We start from the raw sequence: 25,565 nt of genomic DNA, 5'->3' as shown, positions 1-25,565 counted from the left end.
GTACCCACGAAGCCCGGTCCAAGTCACATCGCGAGCAGTCCAAGCTGGCGAGTGGCCCGAGGCGGGGAGAAGGCCGGTGGCAAGGGGCCCCTTTCCTCCCAGCTTTCCAGTACTGGCGAAGCCGTCAAACAAGCCTAGGAGACTGAAGCTGGACGGGATGACCAAGGCTGCAGAGTGGTGCACGACAATGGTGAGCAGGGCCAGTAGTCATGGTTGCAGATGCAGTCGGCAAGGGTTGACTGGTGGGTGTACCCCCCTGCCGCCTTCAAGGCGCCTGGTTGCAGGAGTTGCCATGCCAGGGGGCTGCCTCCTGCGTGCCGGACACTGCAGCACCCCAGGAACAGAGACCTCTCGCCTCCTGTGGGGCTTGCGGTTGAGAGGATCCTTGCAAGGATTTGCATGCACCAAGGTCTGCAAGGCTGCAAGTGCACGCTCGCTTGCTCGAGAGGAAGCCCCTGAAAGGAAGGTGGGTGTGCGTGGCAAAAACACTTGGAGGACCGGATAAATGTTTTCTGGGGGCCGCATTTGGCCCCTGGGCCGTAGTTTGAGGACCCCTGAACTAAAGTAAATAGTCAGGACTCATTTGCCGGTGAGAAAAGTGAGTGTGCTGGAAGACTGGCATTTGGACAACGTGGAATTCCGACGGCTCTACGCATGCTCTGAATGGCCAATTGTGATTGGCTGGCTGAAAACGCGCCGTGATTGGTTAAAGGGAAACAAAGCCCTGATTGGGCAGAGACAGGAACAATGCGATTGGCTGGAGGGGTGAGTCGAGTTGAGCTAAACAGACTGTCCGCAGAAGCGTGGGCTCGACGCAAGTTCACCAGAAAGTACTCCCTCCGAGCAGGATCGAGAAAATCCAGCTTAGGCAAGTCGAAGGAGAGTCGGATTTGGGTCGAGATCTTCGGCTGTGCGGACTACCCGAGCTCAACACAAGTCGAGCTCTGCTGGTAACGTGCTGTGTGGAATCACCCAAAGTGTGAATCTGGCTGCTGCCATACGAGGTGGGTGATGCCTTTTTGTGGATTCATAGCTACTGCAAATGCACAAGCATTCATATTGGTAATGGAGCCTCCCCAGCAGCCAATTCTCTCCCCCCCACAATCACTCTGCACCCATCATCACCCCCAATACTGCCAGATAACGTTTTAATTACACATGATAGTGAGAAAAGTACAATATAGGGTGGCCATTTTCATTAGCAGGCCCATGTTTATTATAACTTACAGCTCCAAACTGATATAAGTTATAACAAACATGGGACAACAGAACAGGATTAATGTTTACCACACATTATGGAGAATGAAGGGAAGAACTTGACATGAGTGTAAAAGCTGCACTGGAAAGGAGGAAATCGGAATTTCATGAACTCGTTCCATTTACAATTTGATAAAAATCTTTTTCAAAAGGTCCATTCTCAACCACGTTTGCCACCAAAATAAATAAAATGTCAAAATTCTCAACAAGGATATGGGTAGCTGCAATAGACAATGACTGTCTAATGTACAAGTCTATTGTGTTGAGATCCCTGTATGTAGACCTCAAGACACAACTACTGAATAAATCTTGAATCAACTCTTGATTTTATGTATCAGCCGTTTTCCCCATGGCCAATATATCCTGGGATAAGGAGGTGAAACATCCCGGTTCGGCCATGACTTCCGCATGTCCTCTGGGTCTAACTTGGGCTCGCCCCGCAAGATTTCCCTTAACCCGTGCCTTTCAAAAAATGATAAAATTGGCAGTTCTTTTTAAAAGACCATGCCACTCCCACTCCCATACAAACACCGAAGGAGACAGTCCGGTTTCTTTTTCCCGCCTCGCCGCCTGTAGCTAATCAGAACATTAGAAAAATGGGACTGTTCGCGCATATGTGGCAATGTCAGCAAGGAAAATGAAACTAAACCGGGGGCTATGCAAGTTTTTCCTCCTAGCTTGAACGTGCTGATGGGCTGCTATGCGGAGGGAGAAATTGGGATAGAAACATCCTGGTATGTATGATCCCGGTTTTCCCCGGGATATATTGGCATGGGGAAAACACCTAAGATAACTCAGCCGCCCTGCTCCCATCAACAGACCTGCATGGATCAAAATAATCTGCTCTACTTTACAGATGAAATATAGTACAATTCAGAGTTCGGAGATGTAAAAGTTCCTGCTCCGCCAGATGTGAAATGTAACATTAAATATATCCTTTAAAAAAATACTTCTGAGCAATTTGGTGCTTTAATGAGCTCAAATGGATTTGGAATGAACTTCTAGGCAAGTGTTTAATGTCGCTGCTCAGATGATTGCAGTGATGGCATAATCCTCCTAGTGTGCCGAGGTAATTAATATTCCTCATTTACAGGCATAAAGAGCCACATGATCAGTTAAAGAATGCGGATACACCAGTGATATGGAAGTTAATTCATAAATCAATTAGAAAATCTTGCCTGCTGAGTATAATTAAGGTTATTTCAATTAGAGGTTATTCTCATGCTTAAGATTTCGGAAATCAGAACGCCTAAAACTTAGAATCAAATTCTTAACTGCTGCACAGTGCAATTAGAACTATCTGTAATGTTTTAATGCTTCCATCTGTATAAATCCACTTGTGGTTCATTGTAATAAAATCATACATATAGATAGGCCTATGATTGCATGTTATGGTCCATAATTTAGAATTTTGCTTTTAGGCCCCTTCCGCACATGCAGAATAATGCACTTTCAATCCACTTTCACAAGTGTTTGCAAGTGGATTTTGCTATTTTGCACAGTAAAATCAAGCTGCAAAGTGCATTGAAATGGATTGAAAGTGCATTATTCTGGATGTCTTGGTTTACATTTATTCCTAGGACTAAGAAAACACCATATTGTTATACTTTGTATAAAAAAAAGGAATGTAGTAATCAGCATCACTTATCAATATGATAGGACAGGCCTTTAGTAACATCTCTGAATTGGAAGTAGCCATGCAGAGGAGTCTTACAAATTTATTTAAAAAAATCTGTAAAGCTTGCCTGCCTAGTGATAATTCACATTAATCTCTGGCAGGCAGATAATTGGCTATTTTAAACTTGATGTAGGGCTTTCCAGATCCAAAAAGTTTAAATGTGGTTCCCAGAAGGTTCAGCTCAAAGAGACTGAACAAGAATTTAACTATCACTGGGTATTTTGTCTACCAAAGACAGGGAAACAAGAACTCTTCATAAAATATGGAATCACACCGACATAGTAAATTTCAGGGTGCAGACAGTATTTAATTTGTGTCAGATCCATCCCCTGTTTAAGTGTCAGGTCTTAATTGTGGACTAGAGGAAGAATGGGCTTTATGGACAATTAACAGCAAATTTCTCTCTGTTAAATAAATAGAAAAAGTCACTGTCTCACAGAGATTAGGAGAAGGTTTCCTGACAGATTTGAATTCTGGCCTCTGTTTCAAAACATTATGTTCAAGATTTGGACTGGACATGAGTTTGCTAAAGTAGCTGAAATATTTTGTTGGAAACTAGTGCAAGGAATCTCTCACAAAATCTTGACAATTGTTGATCAGACAGAAAGAACCAGGAAAAGTGAGCAGTGGCGAATTATGGAGCAATACCTTTTAACTTTGGGTTTGGACTTGACATAACCCTCACATTTCATTTTTAAAGCTTTTCTTTCCTCTAGCAGGCAGGAAGAAGAAGTCAATGGCTTTCAAATATCCCCAAAGTACCAACCATCAAAGCTTCCGCAGTGCTTAATAGCCATCCTGGCTGCAGACAATGTAATGGTCAGATCACATATCAGGTAGAATCTGACACCTGGAAGACTCCTGGGGTGGGGAAAGAGGCTAGATTGTAACTTCTTTGAGATTTAAGGAAAATATTATTTGACCCACAAGCCAGGGTGGAGGAACAGAAGTGATAAAATCCCCTGGCCTTGAGAGAGAGAATTCATTTTGGTGGGCCTGTTCTGGCTCACTACATCTGGAGGAAGGGGTTCTTACACCAAAACTTCATTTTGATGACTGCTGTTCCCATATAGAGCAGACAAAGGGGCTGGGTGCTTGAACAAAGATTCCAAGGTAACAGGCCACTTTTGCAAAACTGTAATTTTTAAGCTTCAAGAGCCTGTCTTTCAACAAGATCAGCCAGGACACTTATAAAGTGAGGGAGAGGAGTACCATATCTTTGCACCACTCTTGCTCAGTCCACTGCTATGCAGAGAGTATGTGTGTAGACTTTTCACTTTTAAATTCTGTACTATTTTCAGTGCTGGTAGTAGTTTTCCATGCCATACAGACCACCACAGTTTGAGCATAGTATTTAAAATGGATACCAGGTGAAAGAAGGTGGTCAGTTGCTTAACTGACATTTCTCTAGGAGTAGAAAAAGAAGAGTTGGATTTATATCCCCTCCTTTCCCTTCCCTCCTCACAACAAACACCCTGTGAGGTAGGTGGGCTGAGAGATCTCAGAAGAACTGTGACTAGCCGAAGGTCACCCAGCTGGCGTGTGTTGTAGTGTACAGGCTAATCTGAATTCCCCAGATAAGCCTCCACAGCTCAGGCGGCAGAGTGGGGAATCAAATCCTGTTCCTCCAGATTAGAGTATACCTGCTCTTAACTACTACATCACTGCTGCTCTGCTGAGTACACAAATGGCAAGCTAGCCCCATGGTGACCAGTCTTTGGGCACCAGGAAACAAACAGTAGAAAAGTATGTAGGCAGAGAAGCTAGGAGTATTGACCCTTTTGGTGGGTAAGTCCTAAAACAGAGGGCCTGGGGAGGCTTGGATGGGCACTACGGCAGCAGGCCAGCTTGTGGCAGCGGGCCAGCTCTGTCCTTAGGTGCTTCCCCTGCGGCTCTTCCAAGCCGGGTCGGAGCAGGGGAGGAAGGGAGTGGGAGCAATTTTGTTCCCCTTGCCGTTGTGCCCGGGGTAATTTGACCCCCCCATTCCTGTGGGTGGTACGCCACTGCTCAGGACAGTTGCAGTGTGTCTAGATATTTCAGAGGACCACATGGCATAGTGTTTTTGGGTCAGTGGGGCCACTCCTCCAAATAAAACTATAATTACTATGAATTTTAAGTTGTATTTCTTCACCCTTCTAAAGTGTAGACAATTTGGGAAGGCAATGGCAAATTATCTTGAAAACATAGCCTGCCTAATAAACATTGTGATGTGACGTCACCCCATGGGTCAGTAAGAACATAAGAACATAAGAACTAGCCTGCTGGATCAGACCAGAGTCCATCTAGTCCAGCATTCTGCTACTTGCAGTGGCCCACCAGGTGCCTTTGCGAGCTCACATGCAGGATGTGAAAGCAATGGCCTTCTGCTGCTGCTGCTCCTGAGCACCTGGTCTGCTAAGGCATTTGCAATCTGAGATCAAGGAGGATCAAGATTGGTACCCATAGATTGACTTCTCCTCCATAAATCTGTCCTAGCCCTTTTTAAAGCTATCCAGGTTAGTGGCCATCACCACCTCCTGTGGCAGCATATTCCAAACACCAATCACACGTTGCGTGAAGAAGTGTTTCCTTTTATTAGTCCTAATTCTTCCCCCCAGCATTTTCAATGAATGCCCCCTGGTTCTAGTATTGTGAGAAAGAGAGAAAAATTTCTCTCTGTCAATATTTTCTACCCCTTGCATAATTTTATAGACTTCAATCATATCCCCCCTCAGACGTCTCCTCTCCAAACTAAAGAGTCCCAAACGCTGCAGCCTCTCCTCATAAGGAAGAAGCTCCAATCCCTCAATCATCTTCGTTGCCCTCCTCTGCCCTTTTTTTATCTCTTTGATATCCTTTTGAGATGTGGCGACCAGAACTGAACACAGTACTCCCAACTGCGGTCGCCCCACTGCTTTATATAAAGGCATGACAATCCTTGCAGTTTTATTATCAACTCCTTTCCTAATGATCCCCAGCATAGAGTTTGCCTTTTTCACAGCTGCCATGCATTGAGTTGACATTCCCATGGAACTATCAACTAAGACGCCCAAATCCCTTTCCTGGTCTGTGACTGATAGCACTGAACCCTGTAGCGTGTATGTGAAGTTTGGATTTTTTGCCCCTATGTGCATCACTTTACATTTAGCTACATTGAACTGCATTTGCCATTTCTTAGCCCACTCACCTAATTTATCAAGGTCCGCTTGGAGCTCTTCGCAATCCTTTGTGGTTCTCACCACCCTACATAATTTGGTATCATCTGCAAACTTGGCCACCACACTACCCACCCCTACTTCCAGGTCATTTATGAAGTAATGACCCAGTGCGCACATTAACCTTTATTTTTATGTTAATACAAGCTAAAATCATGCAAATAGATATGCGAGAAAGAGGTAGGATCCTGTAAGTTTGGGTACCTTTCTCGAGATAATGGCTTCGGCTCTGGACGGATGGCTGCCATCGAAGGAGGCGGCTGCCTTATAGGAGACGGGATAGAAAAATTCAAATCCAAGGAGCCTGTTTTTCTGTGCAGTGGTTCCATCTCCATTGCTCCTTGCATTTCACTTTCAATGGGGCACGAGCCTGCCCTTCCATGGCTAGACAGAGAAGATAGTTCAGGTCCTATCGCACCCTGCAGCATTCCCTCCACCACTGCTAGGGGGTCATGAGTTGGGGACATTGACGGAGGAGAACGGGGTTTCTTTTTTGTTGAAGCTCCTGCTAGAAGTTTCAAAAGTCCACTTTTCTTTTCTTTCTGCGTATAAAATAAATAAATAAAAAGCAGAGTGAAATTTGACGATGGATTTTAACTGAATACCATGTGATTTACACCCCCTTCAACTTCAAAGGTAGTTTTTAAGATTTAGAATAATACTGAGCCCAAGTAAAATGTCAATATCCATCTTGTTAAAAAAGCACAGGGAAATAATGCAGTAACCTCAACAAAGATGCGATCATCGCTGGCAAATCATGTTTGCTAAGCTAACCAGATCCATAAATGATAACACAGAATCTCTGTTGGGTAAAAAAAGAAATGGGTCATCCAGAAAATATCCACTTAAAAGCCATGTTAGTATGCTGTAGTAAAAAGAAAAAAGAAGCCTTGTGGTACCTGTAGACCAAGCCAAAAACAAAACAAAAAAGGTGGTTGGATGGGGTGAAAACCTTAACTAAAACAATATAGGGAATCACAAAAGGTTGAGCTGAAAATCTATAAATAAATAAATATTTGTTTTAAAAAATCACAAATTAAACATATTTATTATCATATGTACACAAATATAAATTAAAAACACTGAAAACTATGCTATACCTTAAAAGTCAATAAAGACTGTAAACATTTCCACTGCTGTTGATAACACAGGTCAGTGACCAACAAAGAACCAAATGCATTTTGGCTGATTTAGCCTTCCTCAGTGGTCATACAAACATTATTATAAAAACAACACATTCAGAAGTAAACATATTAGGCATAATTATCTGAAAATGCAAAATCTTCTCTCATTTGTGGTCAGGTGTTGTAGAAAAAAATCATGGATGTTTCACCATTATCACTGGCTCATAAATAATCTGATATATATAATTGCCCAGGTTTCCGGATGTTTTTAACATCACAATTTACAACACAGCAATAAACAGGCCTACTCTGAATGCTACTGAAGAGTATTCAGTGGGGCTACTCTCAGGAATAAATTTTTAGGATTATACCATTACTGAAGTATAACATTTGTGGACTACAGACCACCCTGCCCCATGCATGAGGCAGCCCATAGATGTATTTAAACATACAAAGGAAGAGATTGTGAATAGTGGGGGTAAAATGTAAGAAACATAATGTGTGATACACAAGATAAGCATAGGGATTATTCACACCAACTATAGTTGGAGTTACAAGGTCTGCCAGTTAAGTCAGGCAAATTCCCTCTTGATGGTTAAGAAGAATGTATTGTTGAGTAGCAACTGACTCAGGACAACCCTTCCATTGGGCATTCCAGGCAAGACATGTTCAAAGCTGGTTTGCCATAACTTTCCTCCGTGTAGCAATCCCAGTCTCCCTTGGCAGTTTCCCATTCAAATACTGACCCTGTGGCTGACCCTCCTTAGTTCCCAAAACCTCAGGCCAAACTGGCTGGTTATCCCTCCCATTTTCATCACTGTTTAACACACTAATACAATGAAAACTATTGATAAGTTCCACAATTTTGCACTGGAGTCTCCTTTGAAGATCCTTTGAAGAATGGTGAGTTTTAGGTTGGCAATAGAGTGTCCTGGCGGATAGAAATTGCCTTCTAATTGCCTTCTAATGTCACACTTATGAATGGCAGATTGGTATAACCTGTTCTTGCCATATTTCAGAAGCTAAGTAGGGTTGGCACTTTAGATGGATGACTACCAAGGAAGACTCTGCAGAGGAAGAGAATGAAAACACCATCTCTGCTTTTCACTTGCCTTGAAAGCCCCTTGCCATTTAGGCAAAGAGAAGAAAAGAGACTGTTCGCACAGAAACTGTTCATACAAGAACAGTATCAAAGGAATCAATGCAGCCTTGCGCATTAACAGTCCAAGACTTTTGCTTTAATTCAGAGATTTGGACATTATTATAAATATGTTTTTTTCTACTGGTTTTGATATATGGATTGTGTAATAACATGTTAGTAAATAAACATTACAGAAGTCCCTTGTTGGTGTCATCATAACTTGGCTGAGACTTGATGGTACTTTAGACACACAGTGTTGCTTTGTGTCCCTTCTGTGTATAGTTTTTTCTAGACTTTTCTCTTTAATGGACAGCAGCAGGGCATAGCTGACAGATGTTTTCATATTTCTCGTCTGAGGAGAAGCAGGACAATGAGCTCCTGATTGTCACTATGCTTATCTTGTATATTTCTGGAGTTACTTTCATGCCTTGGAGGGTCAAACTACACCTGTTGGATTTCCTGACATTCTCTTTAACGTGAGAAAAGCAGCTGTGGGGACTGGGTTCAGGAATAGGTCATGTTGCTAATTTTCTTTTCTCTTCACTGCTGCTGTTTCTTCAATAGAAATCACTTTCCTGAAGCTGCAGGTTTATTCAGTGAGATTATTACCAGGCAAATATTGTCACTCTTAGGCTGTTTCTGCACGGGCAGAAAACAGCGCCCTAGGGATGGTAAAAACACCGTCTCTTTAGTGCTATTCGCACAGCTATGTGCCGTACTCACCCCTCCCAAACAGCGCAAAAACGCTGCTTTCAAAACTTGTTCAATGAGTGAATTTTTTGAAAAGCAGCATGAACGGCACCGGATGGAAGGCGGCATTTTTCCCTGTGCCGCTTTTTTCCTGCTCTTACCTCCTCTCGGCTGCCATCACTGTACAGAGGCCAGGGGATACACCTCCTGGCCTTCACCCCTGGAGGCATCACCATGGCCATGGGGGCATGTCCCCTGGCCTCTGTACAGCGACGGCAGCTGTGAGGAGGTAAGAGCAAAAAAAAGTGGCGGCCCCATGCGAAGGCGGCCCCTCAGGCTGCTGGGGCACTGGGGCTGTTCACAGAACGGTGTGTGAACGGCCCCAGGGCTGCACCGACTGCAACTATGTCGGTGCACCCCCACCTGTGCAGAAAGGGCTTAAGTCACAGTAGGGTAAAAAAGCAGAGTATCCTTTTCTGCTACAAGAATGAATATCAACTTGGAGGTGTTCTCTCTTGGGGAAATAGCATGTCTGTATATTTGTGGGGAGGGGGGACAGTGGGTAGGAAAGGGTGGTTGAATGAGGTACAGAAAACACCTGACTCTGCTTATGTTTCTTCCAGCATTGCTGCTGCAGCTGGGAAGAGCAATTTCCAACATTTCCAACTTATCCTTGTATTGTGAATATTCCATTTGAAGCTGTGCTCACAAGAAATACATACTTCAGTAGAATGATGGGGGAGGGGAATGACAAAATGGTGAAGTCACTTCAGGAAAATGACGCAGCAAGGGGATTCCGGTTCCTGTCTTTGCTAATGGCAACACCTTTCCCAATAGTGGTGACCCCCCCCCCCATTATTTTGCCTGGAATGTAAAACTGGGAGCAAGACCAGATTTGTAATTTATACGAAGCTGGAAGAAAAAGTGCTTTGCTCCTAAAGGAGCTCCTGAAGGTGGGAAGGAGGGGTTGAGGGCAATGGAAGCATGCCAGTAGCCTGGTCCACTTCTCCCACTGGAGCCTGCTTCATGTCATCTTGATAGAGGATGGAGAGGCAACATAGCTGTCCTAAGTTTTAGTAATACAATACTTCCTGTGAATTGTGATTGATAGAATGGAATACAAGAGGGATGTTTTGCTGGCCCCTTATATTGCAACCAGCAAGAGCTACAGAGCTGCTGAAGTATCAGTGCCATCTGTTTGTATGCTGGTTTAATGACATTAATCATGACTGCCATTTTGCCTGAACTGAAAGCTCCCCTAAAACTGTTTAAAATAGATAATGGAACAATAGAAGGAAATGAACTGTAATTATAACTTATCTTGAAACGAAAAGTTTATCTGGGTGTTGGCAATATTTTGGAAGGAGGGGGGAGAAGAGAGGAGTTTACACAGAGATTGGACTGATCAAAATTGAGTGAATCAAGAAGGACATTTAATGAGTTAAAAAGGACATCTACTGGCAAAAGTGGTGAAAGTGAAGATGGCAGACAAGAAAAGAACACATGCTACATCTGACCGCAGTGCACAGGACCCAATCCAAAAAACTGAGCTGTTGGTATCTTCAATGTGAAATGAGATGTTGGACATGAAGATGATGGGGGAGATAACAGACAAAAGGAAGGACATTAAAGGACTAGCTACTGATCTTAAAAAGGTTCTCAGAAGAATTTAAACCATTAGAGACAAGGTTAAAACTAAATCAGAAAGAGATTAGTCATCAAACTGAGAGGTTACTCTGGCTGGATTTAAAGCAAAAGGAGTGCACAGTGAGGATTCGCAGAATGCCAGAAGAGGGAGAAAATCTTAGAAAATACTTTTCTAGAGTTAGCAGAGTTCATGTCTCTTCTGTTGCAGAAATAGAGTCCATGGTGGATAAAATTTATCGTGTAAGATCCTTAGCAGTCAAAAATAAGTATCTCCCTCAAGATTGTGTCATGTGCATGACACAAAGGTCATTTAAAGAAGAGATCCTTCAGTTGCCTTATCAGGATAAGATGCAGTTTCAAGATTGTGATCTAATTCTTATGAAATAATTGCCATGTGAGATTTTGATGAAGAGTATAAATTTCTTACAGATGATGATGAAGAAGAAGAGTTTGGATTTATATCCCCCCTTTCTCTCCTGTAGGAGACTCAAAGGGGCTTACAATCTCCTTGCCCTTCCCCCCTCACAACAAACACCCTGTGAGGTAGGTGGGGCTGAGAGAGCTCCGAGAAGCTGTGACTAGCCCAAGGTCACCCCGCTGGCACGTGTGGGAGTGTACAGGCTAATCTGAATTCCCCAGATAAACCTCGACAGGTCAGGTGGCAGAGCTGGGAATCAAACCCGGTTCCTCCAGATTAGATACATGAGCTCTTAACCTCCTATGCCACTGCTGCTCCTGGTGTTCTGAAAAAGATGTTCTGAAAAAGAAGAAAGTTCATTTTAGATTGATCCTGATTGAGGGGTTGGGATTCACCTTCAATGGATCCTATCACATGATCACAGATATTCTGGATGCAAGGAACTTTGTCAACAAGAATAAAAGACAACTCCAGACAAACTGAAAGTTCTTGCTGTTGCCTGTCCTTTCTACCTTTTTGTTTTTTAGAGAGTAATATAATACCAAGAGATTAAATTGAGAATTAGGGAGAACAGGAGGGGTAGAAAGGAAGACAGATACTATAGATTATAGATTCAAGATGAGTTTAATCAAAGGGGATAATTATAAATGTTTAAATAATCTGAAAATGGTTGTATATAATACAGGGTAGAATGAGGAATTAAAAAGTCAGAGAATGTTAGTAAAAGCGAACGATTACATATATTATCTTTTGGTTGGTTGTTGCACATTGCTTGTGTATAAAAAAAGATTAGTGAAACTAACCTTATTAAAAAGATGGGAACAATGATAATATAAGCTGGTTTAGAAGTAAAATGGTTCATTTAGAGTGAAGCAGAATGGGAACCAGTTAGAATTTTTTTCTTTTACTTTCCTATTGTGATATCTTCTTTTCTAAGTGTCACTGTATGAGTTATTGGTTATTTTGCGGGGAATAGAGATTGATGCTTTGTATTTCATATCTATTTTATTTTATTTTCATGTAGGGTGGCGGGACCACCATCTTGTAGTTGATGAAGTTTGAAAAAAAATATTTAATTAAAAAAGAAAAAAAGGAAAATGGTGCCGCAAGCAATCTCAGTTTCTAAGTCACCAGGACATTTGCATTAAAAAGGCGTTACAAAACTTTTGAAGATGTTGAGGTTTTTTTTAAATGGAAAGATTATATAAATCAATTGAATATGATAAAAGTTCCTGTCTTTTAAGTTGATACCCCAGTGGAATGCTTTTATTCTACGTTTAGTTTTCAAACAGGCCACAGGGGTTGCTTTCAAAAGAGTAAGCTCAGTCATGTAATCAATTATTACATTAATTAGGAAGCCTTTGTGAAAAATTGCTCAGTTTTGAAATACTTAAATGTATAAATGCTGAAGAAATTATAAAATGTAAAAGGTTAACAGAAATGTTGCGCATAATCTAATGAAACATGACCTGAATTTTTTTTTTGGAAACACTAAAGGAAAGAGAAACATGTATTTGAAATGTGTGGGAAATCATGCAATGTTGCATAGATAAATAAGGGTTTCTAGCAAACAGAAATGACATGAGCACTCAACTGGTGATATTACTGACCAGTGTGGCTCTCAAGTTTTCACATCTATAGAAGAAAAATGGTTTCTTGACCACTGGGACTTCTACACCCACACATGTAGGAAAGAAAAGTTAGCTAATGCACTGAATATTCTGGAGGGCTAATAAAAGATTCAATGATGAAATGCAGATTGCAGCATAGTAATACTTTAACTTTACATGTATGCACTCAGTCCAATTTCCTGGCTTTCAGCAGAGGGTGGGGGTTTTTTTGGAAGCTAAACAAATAAAACCACTTAGCCTCACATTCTTTTATCTCATTAAATGACAGACACTTTGGATATGTATAGCTCTACAGAAAAAAATGATGTGAAAATGGAGATTTTATTAGGTGGTCTTCATTTCACTTTCAAAAAATAAATAAACAATTGCATATCTCAACTGATTAGCTCTTGTGGGCAGTCATTTCTTCCCCAGGCTCCTCATTTAACTACTGCCATAAATTTCCAAAGTGCTGGGCTTTTCTCTTCCTGGAAATTAGCACCCAAATTTCCTTCACTATATCACTCTCAATCACATTACATTGAACAGGAAATGTACCCAGCTTATCAACAAAGCAAAACAACAACAACAGGGTTTTCTGCTGAGAGTACATTCAACCCAAAGTCCCACTTAATATAGGTATACTTTTATGATGCGAGCTGGGATGTAAAAAAGACCCAGGAATGAGCCAAGCTGAGTGGTCCCTATGAAGCTCCAAGTCAGTAAGGCAGAGGACACTCATCTCAGACATGGCTGATGAAACAGTGCCATGTCTTCTGCCAAATGGTGTTCATATAGGATGAGGAAGCTGGTGAGATGAATACCACTCCCTGTTACAACTGAGAGGTCCGACCCAAATGCATACTGCAGCATTAGCAGAGCTAGTGGGACTTGGTTCTGCTTGTTATTGTAGCCTTTCTGCACCTGAAACTTTCCCTATGAAGCAAATGGCCAGTGCAACCCAGATCTATAATCAAACTTGCATGTCACATTCCTATCAAACTTAAGGGATATACCTAAACAGTGTTGCACATGGGTTTCACAAGGAATAAATACTGAAGAGCGAGCTCTACGTAAGTTCCCATTTACGAATTTGTACCATTATTTTAAGTATTTCAAGGGTCACCCAAAGTGAATGAACTATGGGACAAATTATATTTCTCATCCTGTCTTCTCTAGTGAAGAGGAAAATAGGTAAATGAGAATGATTGATCTCCTATTCTATTCAAGAGAATGGCTCTTCTCTCAGGGTCCTTTTATGGGAAGAGTGGTGGGCCTTCATATCAGCATGTTGATGTGACAGTGTTTCTTTTCATCTGCCTTCCATGATTTCTGTCTTGCTGCAAGATCCTAATAAGAGGAAGAAGCCAGTAAGGGGAAGAAATTTATGGCAGATTTTGGATCACCTACACACCCACAAAATGCAAGTGCGTAATTGTCACATGTAATGGACTTCATTCAAGGTGCCTGCAAATACTAGTTCAGAAGGGCTTTTATTGTAGGAATCTTGTAATGCTGAGAAACAGCACTTTTAATTAATAGTGAACTCCAGCTGACATTTGCTAAGCTTCACTTTTTGAATTCCACAGAACCACTTGGAATGATACTTGATGGTCACTTAAGAGGAACTTTCAGATAATGAAAATGTGCTTTTGGGGGAGAACATGACAAAAACATCAGTGGCACGTAGATTTCCAGCATTTAAAGTACTTCTAAACATAAAATGTGTTTAAGAAAAGAATTTTTTGGTACAATGTCATGTTGCATTTGTAACAGAAGTTGACACAGCAAAGGACAAATCTGCTTTATTACAGAGCATACTATATTTTGACAGCTGGGATTCATACGTTTGGTTGGGTTAATTGCTTGCCTGAGAAATATTCATAAGTTGATTTTTCCAGCATTTTGTCCTTATGTTCTGAGTTGGAACATAAGATGGATGGAAATGAAAATGGGAAAGATTTTACTGCTCTGTCTAAGCATTTTACAATCTGAAACATCCCTGATTGTGAAACCAATGAGACAAAGGAAATTTACAACACCCAGGGCAAAGCAGAAAGAAGGCCTGTAGTTTTCATTTTAACAATTATAACCAGTGGTGGGATTCAGCAAGTTCGCACCACTTCAGCAGAACCGGTTGTTAAAATGGTGCTTGTAAACAACCAGTTGTTAAATGATTTGAATCCCACCACTGATTTTAACATACAAGCGGGAAAATGCATCGAATTGTGGGAGGCATCTCACTTCCTCCACCACCATTATTTACTCTTTCCCTTTCCTGAAAACCCCCACAGCCTCTCCCCTTTTCCTGCTTCCCCTTCTAGGGCTGACAACCTGGAGAACTGTTGGAATCACAACAGATCTCCAGCTACAGCCATCACTAACTGATCTCTATCATCTGTAGAGAAGCTGTAATTCTGGGTATTCTTTAGCCCCTACATGAAGGTTGGCAAACCTAGTTTCCCTGGAGGAATGGCTGCTTTGGAGGGTGCAGTTTATGACATACCCTTCTGAGGTCTCTCCCCTACTTAAATGCCAGCATCCTCAACCCAAATCTTCAGAAATGAGTTAACCTGGAGTTGGCAACCCTATAGCCTTCCCACCCAAAAGCCTATCTATCTTTATATGCCCTTCTGTCTTAAGCTTTCTCTTTTCCCTCCCTGATAGACTGTACCTTGGAAAACTATGGGCCAGGTGTGTGGAGATGACCACTGGGACAGGTCCACTTGCATCCTAGGAAATATTCAAGGACTTGGGGAAGGTGCCTTACTTTCCCCTTTATCCCCCCTCGATACACTATTTTTTCTCCCCCCCCCCCAGCAGCCCCCAAATCCTCTTCCCTTTTTCTGTCTCATTCACTCCTTCTCAGCCATTCATTAACCTACCTTTTATTTGACTCTCATCTTCAGCTATATTGATTATTTATTTACTTAACTTATACCCCATTTTTCTCCATAGAGGAACCAAAGCAGCTTGCATTATTCTCCTTCCCTCATTTTATCTCTACATCAAACCTATAAGCATGTTATGAGTCCAAAAATCAGCCAGTGACCTTTCACAGCCAGGGATAAGGTTGACCGCATCCAGGCTAACCCTGGAGATAACTCAGAATTACGACTGAACAGATGGCAGAATTTGTCCCTGTGGAGAAAATGGCTGCTTTGGAGGGTGCACTCTATGATATTATATCTGACCGAGGTTCCTCTCCTCCCCTAAATCAGCTCTACTCAGACAAAGTCTACAGGAATTTCACAATCTGGAGCTGGCAACCCTAGCTAGGCCAGGCCCCAATTAGACCTCATTAAAAGGCCAAAACAGCCCTAGAAAGGAACCTCCTCCTGTCTTTTAGTCACAGCCTGGAATGCTTTGGTTGCCTAGCAACAGCCACTAACGGAATCCGTTGGTTAAAGCTACAGGCATTTCTTTTATCATTTTGGGTTTTTAAAAAATCTTCTAATGTTTTTTAAAATATATTTCAGATTTTTCTGCAAACCTGGGGCATTTTTCAGGCTTGTATCTGTCTTGCCTATTCACAGCTTCAATCACTGAATTTAAATATTCTCAGATTTGCTGTTAGAATATAAGATGATTTGGATTCAGGAAGAGATAGACCCTTTAATTTACCATGTATAGTTCAAGGTCTCTTCCCAGTGGCAGCTTCCCAAATTGGCTGCTGTCCAAGAGCCATCTGACACACTAATTGATTACAATATGTCTTATAACCAATAGGTGTGTTAGTAGCTCTATGGAGAGGTCTTATCTAGAGGTTTTTTTTAAAAAGCATAGCTTCAGTTTAGAAAACCTAGACTCTAACAACAATATATTCTACCATAATTTCAGCAGACACTGCTCCAAGGAAAGAACATCATCCAAACTTTCTTTTGTCTCATGTTTCATGGGAACCAAAGAAACTGTAAGTACAACAACAAAAAAGGATCTTTCAGACAAGCCTAGTAAATCACTTAATTTCAGATCCAAATGGTGCAACCCTAAACAAGTCACACCCTTTTGAGTCCAGTGATTGCAATGGACTTAGCAAGGCGTAACTTTGTTTAGAATTGCACTGAGAATCTGGAGTGGGAAGGTCATGTGCATTGGATAAACCCCAGTTCATACTGTGTATTGAAAGAAAACTAAACTTCAGCAGTGCATGGTTTATACTTTAGTTTTTATCAATGCATAGCAAAACCTGGCAATGGTACATACCATAGAACAAATTACGAATGAGAACCAATGCACTCAGCTGTGTGCTATTTTGTTGTGTTTATTTTATAATTTTCTGGAGTTAAATCTATATGATGATATCATACTATATAAAAGGCTAGCTATGGTGGCGATGACTCACTGTCACCAGTCACCACTGTCATCAGTCGCCACACCTTCTCCCAAACTGCGGAATAATTACATCCACTGTACTGTTGTGGGTTTTCCAGACTGTATGGTCATGGCAGAGACGTAATGTCCATTTGGCAAAGTGGGCAATTGCCCAGGGCGCCCCCTTGTGGTGGGCGCTAAAATGCAGGGTTTGTTTGTGGGATTTTTTTGGTATTTTAGTGGGTTTTTGGTTTTTGGCCTGCAGGGGATGCAGTTTTTAGGCTATCAGCACCAAAATGTTAGGGATGTTTCAGGAGACTATCCTGATGCTATCACCCAGGTTTGGTGAGGTTTGGTTCAGGGGGTCCAAAGTTATGGACTCCCAAAGGGGATATCCCATCCCCCATTGTTTCCAATGGGAGCTAATAGAAGATGGGGCTACACCTTTGAGTGTCCATAACTTTGGACCTCCTGAATCAAACTTCACCAAACCTGAGTGGTATCATCAGGAGTCTCTAACTGATACCACCCAGGTTTTGTGAAGTTTGGTCCAGGGGGTCCAAAGCTATGGACTCCCAAAGTGGGTGCCCCCATCCCCCATTGTTTCCAATGGGAGCTAATAGAAGATGGGGCTACACCTTTGAGGGTCCATAACTTTGGACCCCCTGAACCAAACTTCACCAAACCTGGGTGGTATCTTTAGAAGAGTCTCCTAAAGGAACCCTGAAAGTTTGGTGCTGCTAGCTTAACAATTGCACCCCTGACAGCAGGCACCCACCAAATTTCCCCAGATTTTTCTTTTAAATCCCCCCCCCCTTTGGCATGGACTTAAAGGAACAATCTGGGGTCTCCAGTTTAAACATTGAAAGTGATGCTGTTTCAGGGTGGGGGAGAATCAACCCCAAAATAGCATCACTTTCAATGTTGTTTAAACTGGGAACCCAGGTTCTTCCTTTAAGGTGGATTTAAAAGGAGAATCTAGGCTCCCTAGTTTAAACACCATTGAAAATGATGCTGTTTGGGGGTGGATTCCACATCGCTTGTTTAAACTGGAGAATGGATACAACACCATAAAATGTTTTTATAGCAGTAATAAAACATTTTGAAAGCATTTTGAAAATGTTTTCAAAAAAATTATTTCTGCTGTGTTCAGATCTGTGAGTTGGGGCATGTTCTATAATGTGATGTTGACTTTGAAACGACCTGGTGTAAAAAAATCATTGTTTGGTCACGGTGGGGGAGGGTGGCGCCAAACTCCAGTTTGCCTAGATACGACACTGGGCGTAGCTACTAGGGGGATGGGGAGGGTACGCGTTGCACAAGGCATGCGGCTGGGGAGGGGCATCAAACTCCGGTTTTGCCCAGGGCTCCAGTTTGCCTAGTTATGCCACTGGGTCATGGCCTGGTAGTTTTGATCCTAATGTTTCCCTCACATCTATGGCTGGCATCCTTAAAAGAATGCCATGGCCACAAAGCTTGGAAAACCCATAACAGTCAGTTGATTCCACCCATGAAGGTCTTCGACAATACATAAACCACCAATTGCAAACTTCCTCCTCATAAGACTTCGTACCATTCCTATGAGGTTCTAACACACAGCATTTATTTATTAGTTGACAGAGGGGCCTTGGTTTAATGTTTTAATTGTGACCTAGAAGCCACCTCCAGGCACAAGAAAAGGTGAGATATAAATAAATAAATAGAATTAGGTTCTATACCCTCAGAACAGGTTGTGCAACACTAGAGTTGGACTGGACAAATTCCTAACATAACAAGAGAGCACAGAGCAAGAGGGATCACCCAAAAATCCAAGTCAGACTAAAAAGCAGAAATGCTTGCATTGGATAAGTAGCTAAGTCTAGATGTGGTTTTGGCCAGGAGAAACCGAGGTGCACATAGAAATCAATTGCATATAGCAATCCTGTTCTATGTGAAGTACTTTGAAGAAATTTTACTGCTCACTTAGAATAAATGATGGTTTTGGATAGTTGGTTTGCAAATAGTTTGGGGTATATTACAGCTGTCAGAAGACAATAAAAGGCACACTGAAGCTAATGATAAATTAAACAAACTTCTCCCAGAAGCAACAACTTATCCATCACTGCAGAAGTTGCTGTGTCTGACGCTTCCGAAGAGTTTAATCAAAATTCTCATCAAAATCCAAATGAGTTAGTTTTTCAGAAAAAATAATTAGGTACTTGTCAATGCAAATACAGAGAGTTATTCTCATCTAAATGCACTGAAATATGTGGCTAGACTAGTGTTATTCTGTGCACTAAAAACCGCCCAGTGTGATTTGCTTTCTCAGATTAAGTTACTGGGACCATATTCGTTCATTCAAATAAGTAGTTTTATGAGGTGGCAAAACATTAACTAAATATATACATATATCAAGATGTATAATATTTTTGACACTGTCATAGGCCTTTCTTACACATAATACACTGTTGTCTCTAAACAGCCCTTCAGTAATTTTCCTTGCACTCCATTTCAGAATAATACTGATAATACCAAAAAGAATAATAAAGTAATAAATAATTTGTTTAAAACACCCTTCTATCTTCTTCTGTTCATAAGGATGGGGGATTGGGAGAGACCTCACAAGTGGAGTAGACTAGGGCCTCTCTTCATCTAAATCTGGCACTGCATAGGCTACCATGGAATTATTTTATCAAGCAACAGTTAACCTAGTTTAGAGGAAACCTTTAACAAATAATATACGTGGCTTGGATAAATCTTCTCTGCATCCAAACAATATGGGAAAAATTCAGTACAAAGACTGGGAAGGAATTCAGCAAGAGCATTGGTTTTAGGTGTCCTTTGACTGTAGTTAACTGATAACCAATTAATTGTGTATGACGTTTATCGCAAGGAAGAAATGAATACAATTTCTAAGCTAAAACCTATGCTGCTAATGCATGTTTTTAATTGTCATCCTCCCTTCTCCCCCTGTTATGGCTTATAATATTTGTAGGAGTAACCATGTTTCTGGAAATTGGATTGTTTCAAGGCTTTCCTTTTACCGTGGATGTATTTTATTTAGTGCTGGCAGAACCACTGAATCATTTTTATAACACTTTGAGACAGGCTTTTGAGGGATGGGACAGAGATTCCTCCTAGCAATACTAAGCTTCACCAACTTCACTGATGATTATCCAATCTTCCTATCTATAAACCTCCCCAAAGAAGGGTCGTGAGTCTTTTTTTGCTGCGATTTTTTCCCTGCACTCTCTCTCTAGTATCATCCTGTTGTAACTCCCCACACCCATACTAGAGTCTACTCATTTCTCATTTCTGTTATTCCTCTACCACTTTGCTGAAAGTCATTCCACCTCCAAAATGTGTGAGGGTGGGCCAATGATGAGCCAAGCCAAACTTGCCACTGAACTTGACTCAGCACCAGTTGTTACCAGTTGGCTAACAATGCTTTCCGCATTCTCTAAGGTCGATTCCCCATGGTCAATTAATTGTGTGATATGTGAAATATGAAGGTTTCAGCAAGAACTCCCCACTGCGTAAGTACCGAACACGGATTCATCCCGGTTCTGGCACGCACTCCCCCCTTATCCTGCATTTTTTCAGAACCTGCATTGAAGTGCACCTTTTTTTTCCTAATTACACTTTGAAGCCGGATCAGTGGCGAGAAACAGGGGACAGACACGGCTTATTCTTCCCGCCCTTCAAACCTTCCAGCCAATCAGAGCACAGTGAGCTGTGCGCAGAGCGCGCACAGCCTTTTTTTTTTGTGCCGTGCTGGGTGTGGCTACGCAGGAACGTAAATGGGAAGCTACGGTATAATGATTTTGATAAATTGTTTATGTGTGGCTCCATTCAAACATAAAAACAAAAAGAAGAATAACATGAATTTTCAATCAGAGGCGGAGTAGTGTTCCCGCTCCAGCACAATAGCTAATCAGAAGGCAGGGAAATTCTTCCAATGCATTTACGTAGTGATGTAGCTGCGTGAAACTTTAAAAAAGAAAAGTTCATGCCCCAACACAACACAACAGCCAATCAGGACGAGGAAGAACAGATCCAATCACGTCTTCATGTGGAGTGTTACATTGCTTAAATCTGTGATACACATCGAGGTCTTCACTAGACACATGCTGAAGTGGGGATGGAGAAACCGTGATGAAAAGGTGCTGTTTCTTTTGAAACCTGGTTGTATCCAGCTTTAATTTCTCAGTGGGGAAATGGCCTTCATTTATCTTTTGAGAAGGAGGGGAGCCAACAGCAAGGAAGGCACAGGACTGTTGCAGATTCATGTGCATTCTCAAAAGCGCTGCATTGTCATAGTGCTGGAATTTGTTGTTTTTAATTGTTCCTTGCAGAATATATTGAACCAATGGAAATTCCGGCTATATAGACTATGCATTATAGTCTTTTGTGGGGCTCATAAATGCCATGAAGGATGATGTCAAGGGGAAACCATCTCTGTTTACTTAAGAACTGTGAGCAAGTTGGTTATTTAAATGGTGAGCTAAATTAGAGGCAAAGTGCTTGGCTCGGTGCAGCTCTGTGAGAGCATAGAAATAAAACTGATTAACTGTGTATGAAAAGCTGATGTAAAGCCCTGCAGTTGGCAATACCCTGCTCATATGTATATGAGCGAATGGCTTTTGTATGAAGTCCAGGAGACTATGGCACACTCTGGAAACTATCTATCTAAATGCAGGCCAGATTTCAGGGGCGTGGGGACTTAAAATGTAGTTTAAGTTGGAAACAGTGTGTTAAAGAGAAATTATCCTATGGCTTCTGGAAACACTGTTTGTTCTGGGTATAGGTGATGAAATTACTGGCTTAAAAACCAGGGTCATTTTGTGAAAAACCACCGAATGCAGAAGCTACTGCTAATACAGCTCATTAGGATGGATGGAAAATGTTATGCGCAAATTTTGAACACTGTTTTAATTTTAAAGATAAATTAGACAGAAGGGGTTGTATGCATTTGCTCAACAGTATATGATCGTCAATCAAAAGCCTTTGTTAATCATCATCTGAGTGGGCTGATAGTTTTCTGTAACCTCTTTACAGCTTAAATCCCATCACTGAAATCCTAACAACACTTTCCTGGGAGTAAGCCTCACTGAGTAGATTTCAGCAGTATTTTGAGTATACCTGCTTACAGAGACGTATCTGGGCCAAAGTGCGCCCGGTGCACACTCTGGCTTTTTCTCAATTCACCCCCCCGGCCTCATTACTGACAGATACCTTACTTTATAAACCCGAGCAGGCTGGAAGATCAGGCCTGCTCTGTCTCTGAGTAGGAGACTACATTTCCCAGGGTCTCCTAGGAAATGTAGTTCCCACCAGAACAGGCAGGCCTTTTCTCCAGCCTGCTCGGGTTGCTAAAGTAAGTGTGATGGGGAAGTGCCGTGGGGGGGAATGGGGAGGGGTCGGAGGGAATTTTCCGCCCCCACGTGACCCAAAGCTGTGTGCCTGGTGCGTGGCGCACTCCCCCTCCCCCTGGTAGCTTTGCGACTGCCTGCTTAGGATGGCCTTGTATATCTCTGTTCTGCTCAAAGAAGGCACTTCCACTTATGGATGAAGGGGAGGAAAATCTCTGCGAATCCCCCCCGCCCTACCGTGATGTTCCTGGAGGCACACTGGGCAAAATTTCAGAGAATGCATGATGGTGGTGGGGTGACCAGGAAAGTTGCCATTTATGGAGCACAGCTCGGTTCCTGCTGAATAAAGTCCAAGCTTTTGAATTATAATATACAACCTGAAAGCAGATGTGTATAAGTGTGTGCATAAAAATCAGCTAGCCAACCGGAAAAAGCCAGGCATTCTTTTGGGTGCTTAAATATCTTTGTCGTTTGCTTCTAGGCAGAGTGTAATCAATGGGCTCTGTAAGGTTTCTAGTGGATGGGCGTCAGCGCTGATGTATGGGGATGGTTAGCAAGTGTAAACTGTATGAGAAAGCAAAACACTGCATTTGTTAAGGACCTAACAGGCTGAACATGTTTAAAGCAGCTTGGCACCAGCTTTTATTAACAACACGTTTAATGCGTTGACATTGAAAGATTGCTCCCAGGACTGAATACTAAAAGCCAGAGCCTACGGTGTATCAATCACATATGGCGACGAATCATATTTAATCCAGTTCTCTCCTTCTCTGTTTCCCTCAAGCATAACAATGCAATTTTCCGTAAGAAATAGAGTAGTTTACAATACTGTAAAACAGACTCCGCCATTTTCAAGTCAGTGCTTTATTGTGCCTCTGGCTCTTGGAGCCTGAACCACACACAACATATTCTATGTAACTCAGAAATATGCTCCTTTGACTTGGCCATACAGTGCTGAAAACCATGACACTCATTCTGATTACTCTTGGTGCCGTTTCAAACTCGTAAAGATGTAGATAAAGAGCATGTCCAGCACTGAGAGAAACACTAACAGAGAGAGAGAAACACTAACAGATGGAGGCCTGAATTGATTTCTCTTGTGCAGGTGGATACTCAACCGAGCAGTCATCCCAAAAGTAAATCAATAAAACAAGTGTGTGAATAGCTTTGGGCTACAGATCTTCAGCTTTCAAGACCTCTTTTCACTAATTCACATGACTTGGAAATCTTGGAAAGACCTCTGCTTTGTCTTTTTCACCCATCTGTGAAGAATATGAAGAATGAATCAAGATGCTTCTGGAGGGCTTATTGGTTCTCCATGCACAGAATTGCAAAGGATAATAGCAGGCTATAAAACACAGACCTAGGAAGCTCATTAAACCTGTAATGGTTTTAAAGATGAACAGGGGAAAGACAGGACAATAAGAAAAAAGATAACTCTCTCTGTCCCTCTCCAAATAGAAGTAAACAGACTAATTGCAAATGTAACAATTAGAAAAGACCAAAAGGGCACATTATATTAAGAATCTTTCAAAGTATTTATGCTTAATTTATGTTCTTATGCTAGGCTAAAAATGCTCCTTAATTCAGGTGATAGGTCTACACTTGTTTGCGTTGACAACTGTGCAGCAATAGATGCTACCTGACCATTTACTGTGCCCTGAATTTGTAAGTTCCACTGAAGGACATAAATTCCACCCCACTGCATTGTTATACCAGCTAAGTCCATTACCTTTTCATTTTTCCTCTCCTCTGCTTTGCAGGCTGAGTTGGTTGGGCTGCAAGTTGCTAAGCTGCTGATGGGCCCGCCTCCCACATCTCCATTCAGACTGACAGCAGTGACATTGGGAGGTGTAATAGCCACTGCTGCTGAAGTCAGGGGAATCATGGGCCTGGCGCACTGTGCTCCTGGGATGACATGCACCGGGGAGTGGTGGATGTGCTGTGGAGACACCACGGAGTGTGGTCTGACCACAGTTGCTGGGAGACGGGATGGAGAGTTCTGGGTTCTCAGTGGTGAGACTGTTGCTGTGGGTCGGTCTTGTGTCTGAACAGAAGGGTGCACAACTAGAAAGCAGAAGTGAGAAAGATTGCAATAAGAAAACAATACATTGTCAGCAGTGTAACTAGCAAGAGGCACAGTTCAGTTAAATATTTTGAGAAGTTTCACCAAAATCAATGGCATTTGAAAGGTTTTAACATTGGGTTTATGTCCAAATTCTTTGATTATGCATAATCTGTAATATAAGCACTGCAGGATGTGGATTGTTACATAATGTAAGGAATTCCATAGAAACAGAAATAAAAGGCTTTTTTGGTGTAAAAGACCGTTTATTCAGACATCCTAGAAAGCTCACATACACGACATGGCAGGAATAAAGTCTCCCGCCAGAAGCACAGGTTATAACTCTGTCCATCCCATCCCCCCTCCCGGATTCCCATGGGAACGGAGTTCTCATCTCTCTCGCAGAGATAAGGTCTCCGCGCGCATAGATGCTGGCCCATCGCCCGGTTATGGAGATGCAGTCAAGAGCCGAGGCTGGCTGTCCGGCTCATCAACACCATTGAATCCTCTTTACACTCTGCCTCCCTCTAAAAAAGACTTCTCCCCAGGTTTGTGCGGAAAAGGTGCGTATGGAAAGCAGAAATGAGGGCAGGGCGTCAATATTTCGAATAAACCCATTGATTATACCCAGAGTGAATATTATATCCCACCCAGAGAGACTAAATATTGCAAGCGTTTGCGGTTAAAACGAGAGTCCAGGATGGCGTCAATTTCGTAATGCTTGTGGCCATCAATTATAGTCGGTGGGGGTCTCTCCAGTGTCGTGCCAGGCATGTCGGAAAGCGAAGGAGCCTCAGCTTGAGCAAACTGGAAATGGAAGACAGGATGGATATTACTTAGAGAATTAGGCAAGTCCCAATGCGGGCAGTGACATCATTAATCACTTTAGTAATCCCAAAAGGTCCTGCACGAATCTTTTGCCCAGTTTTGAAAATTTATGCACGTCTCTGAGATTTTTTGGTAGACAAATACACCCACTTGGCTGCCTACACGTAAAAGGAAATCCTCGAAAGCGGTGCTTATCCGCTTGAAGTTTTGGGAGTCTTTAGGCCTGCTGTAAGGCGGTCTGGTTCACC

The 25,565-nt window shown here is 42.1% G+C and overlaps 1 protein-coding gene across 2 annotated transcripts in view; it reads right to left on the bottom strand.

The window, feature by feature from the left end:
* SH3RF3 (SH3 domain containing ring finger 3) overlaps positions 1-25,565 on the bottom strand; it is a 303,586-nt gene that overhangs the window by 7,879 nt on the left and 270,142 nt on the right. For both annotated transcript variants that reach the window (XM_048494720.1, XM_048494721.1), the window contains 2 exons: positions 24,157-24,491; positions 6,334-6,671 (listed from right to left, as the gene is read on the bottom strand). In XM_048494720.1, coding sequence (XP_048350677.1) covers positions 6,334-6,671; positions 24,157-24,491 — 673 coding nt within the window. The remainder of the gene's footprint in view (positions 1-6,333; positions 6,672-24,156; positions 24,492-25,565) is intronic.

Source organism: Sphaerodactylus townsendi, linkage group LG04 (genome assembly GCF_021028975.2).
Source record: "Sphaerodactylus townsendi isolate TG3544 linkage group LG04, MPM_Stown_v2.3, whole genome shotgun sequence".
NCBI lineage: Eukaryota > Metazoa > Chordata > Lepidosauria > Squamata > Sphaerodactylidae > Sphaerodactylus > Sphaerodactylus townsendi.
The sequence above is the reverse complement of the archived record's forward strand: the minus strand, read 5'-3'. Positions and strand labels throughout refer to the sequence as shown.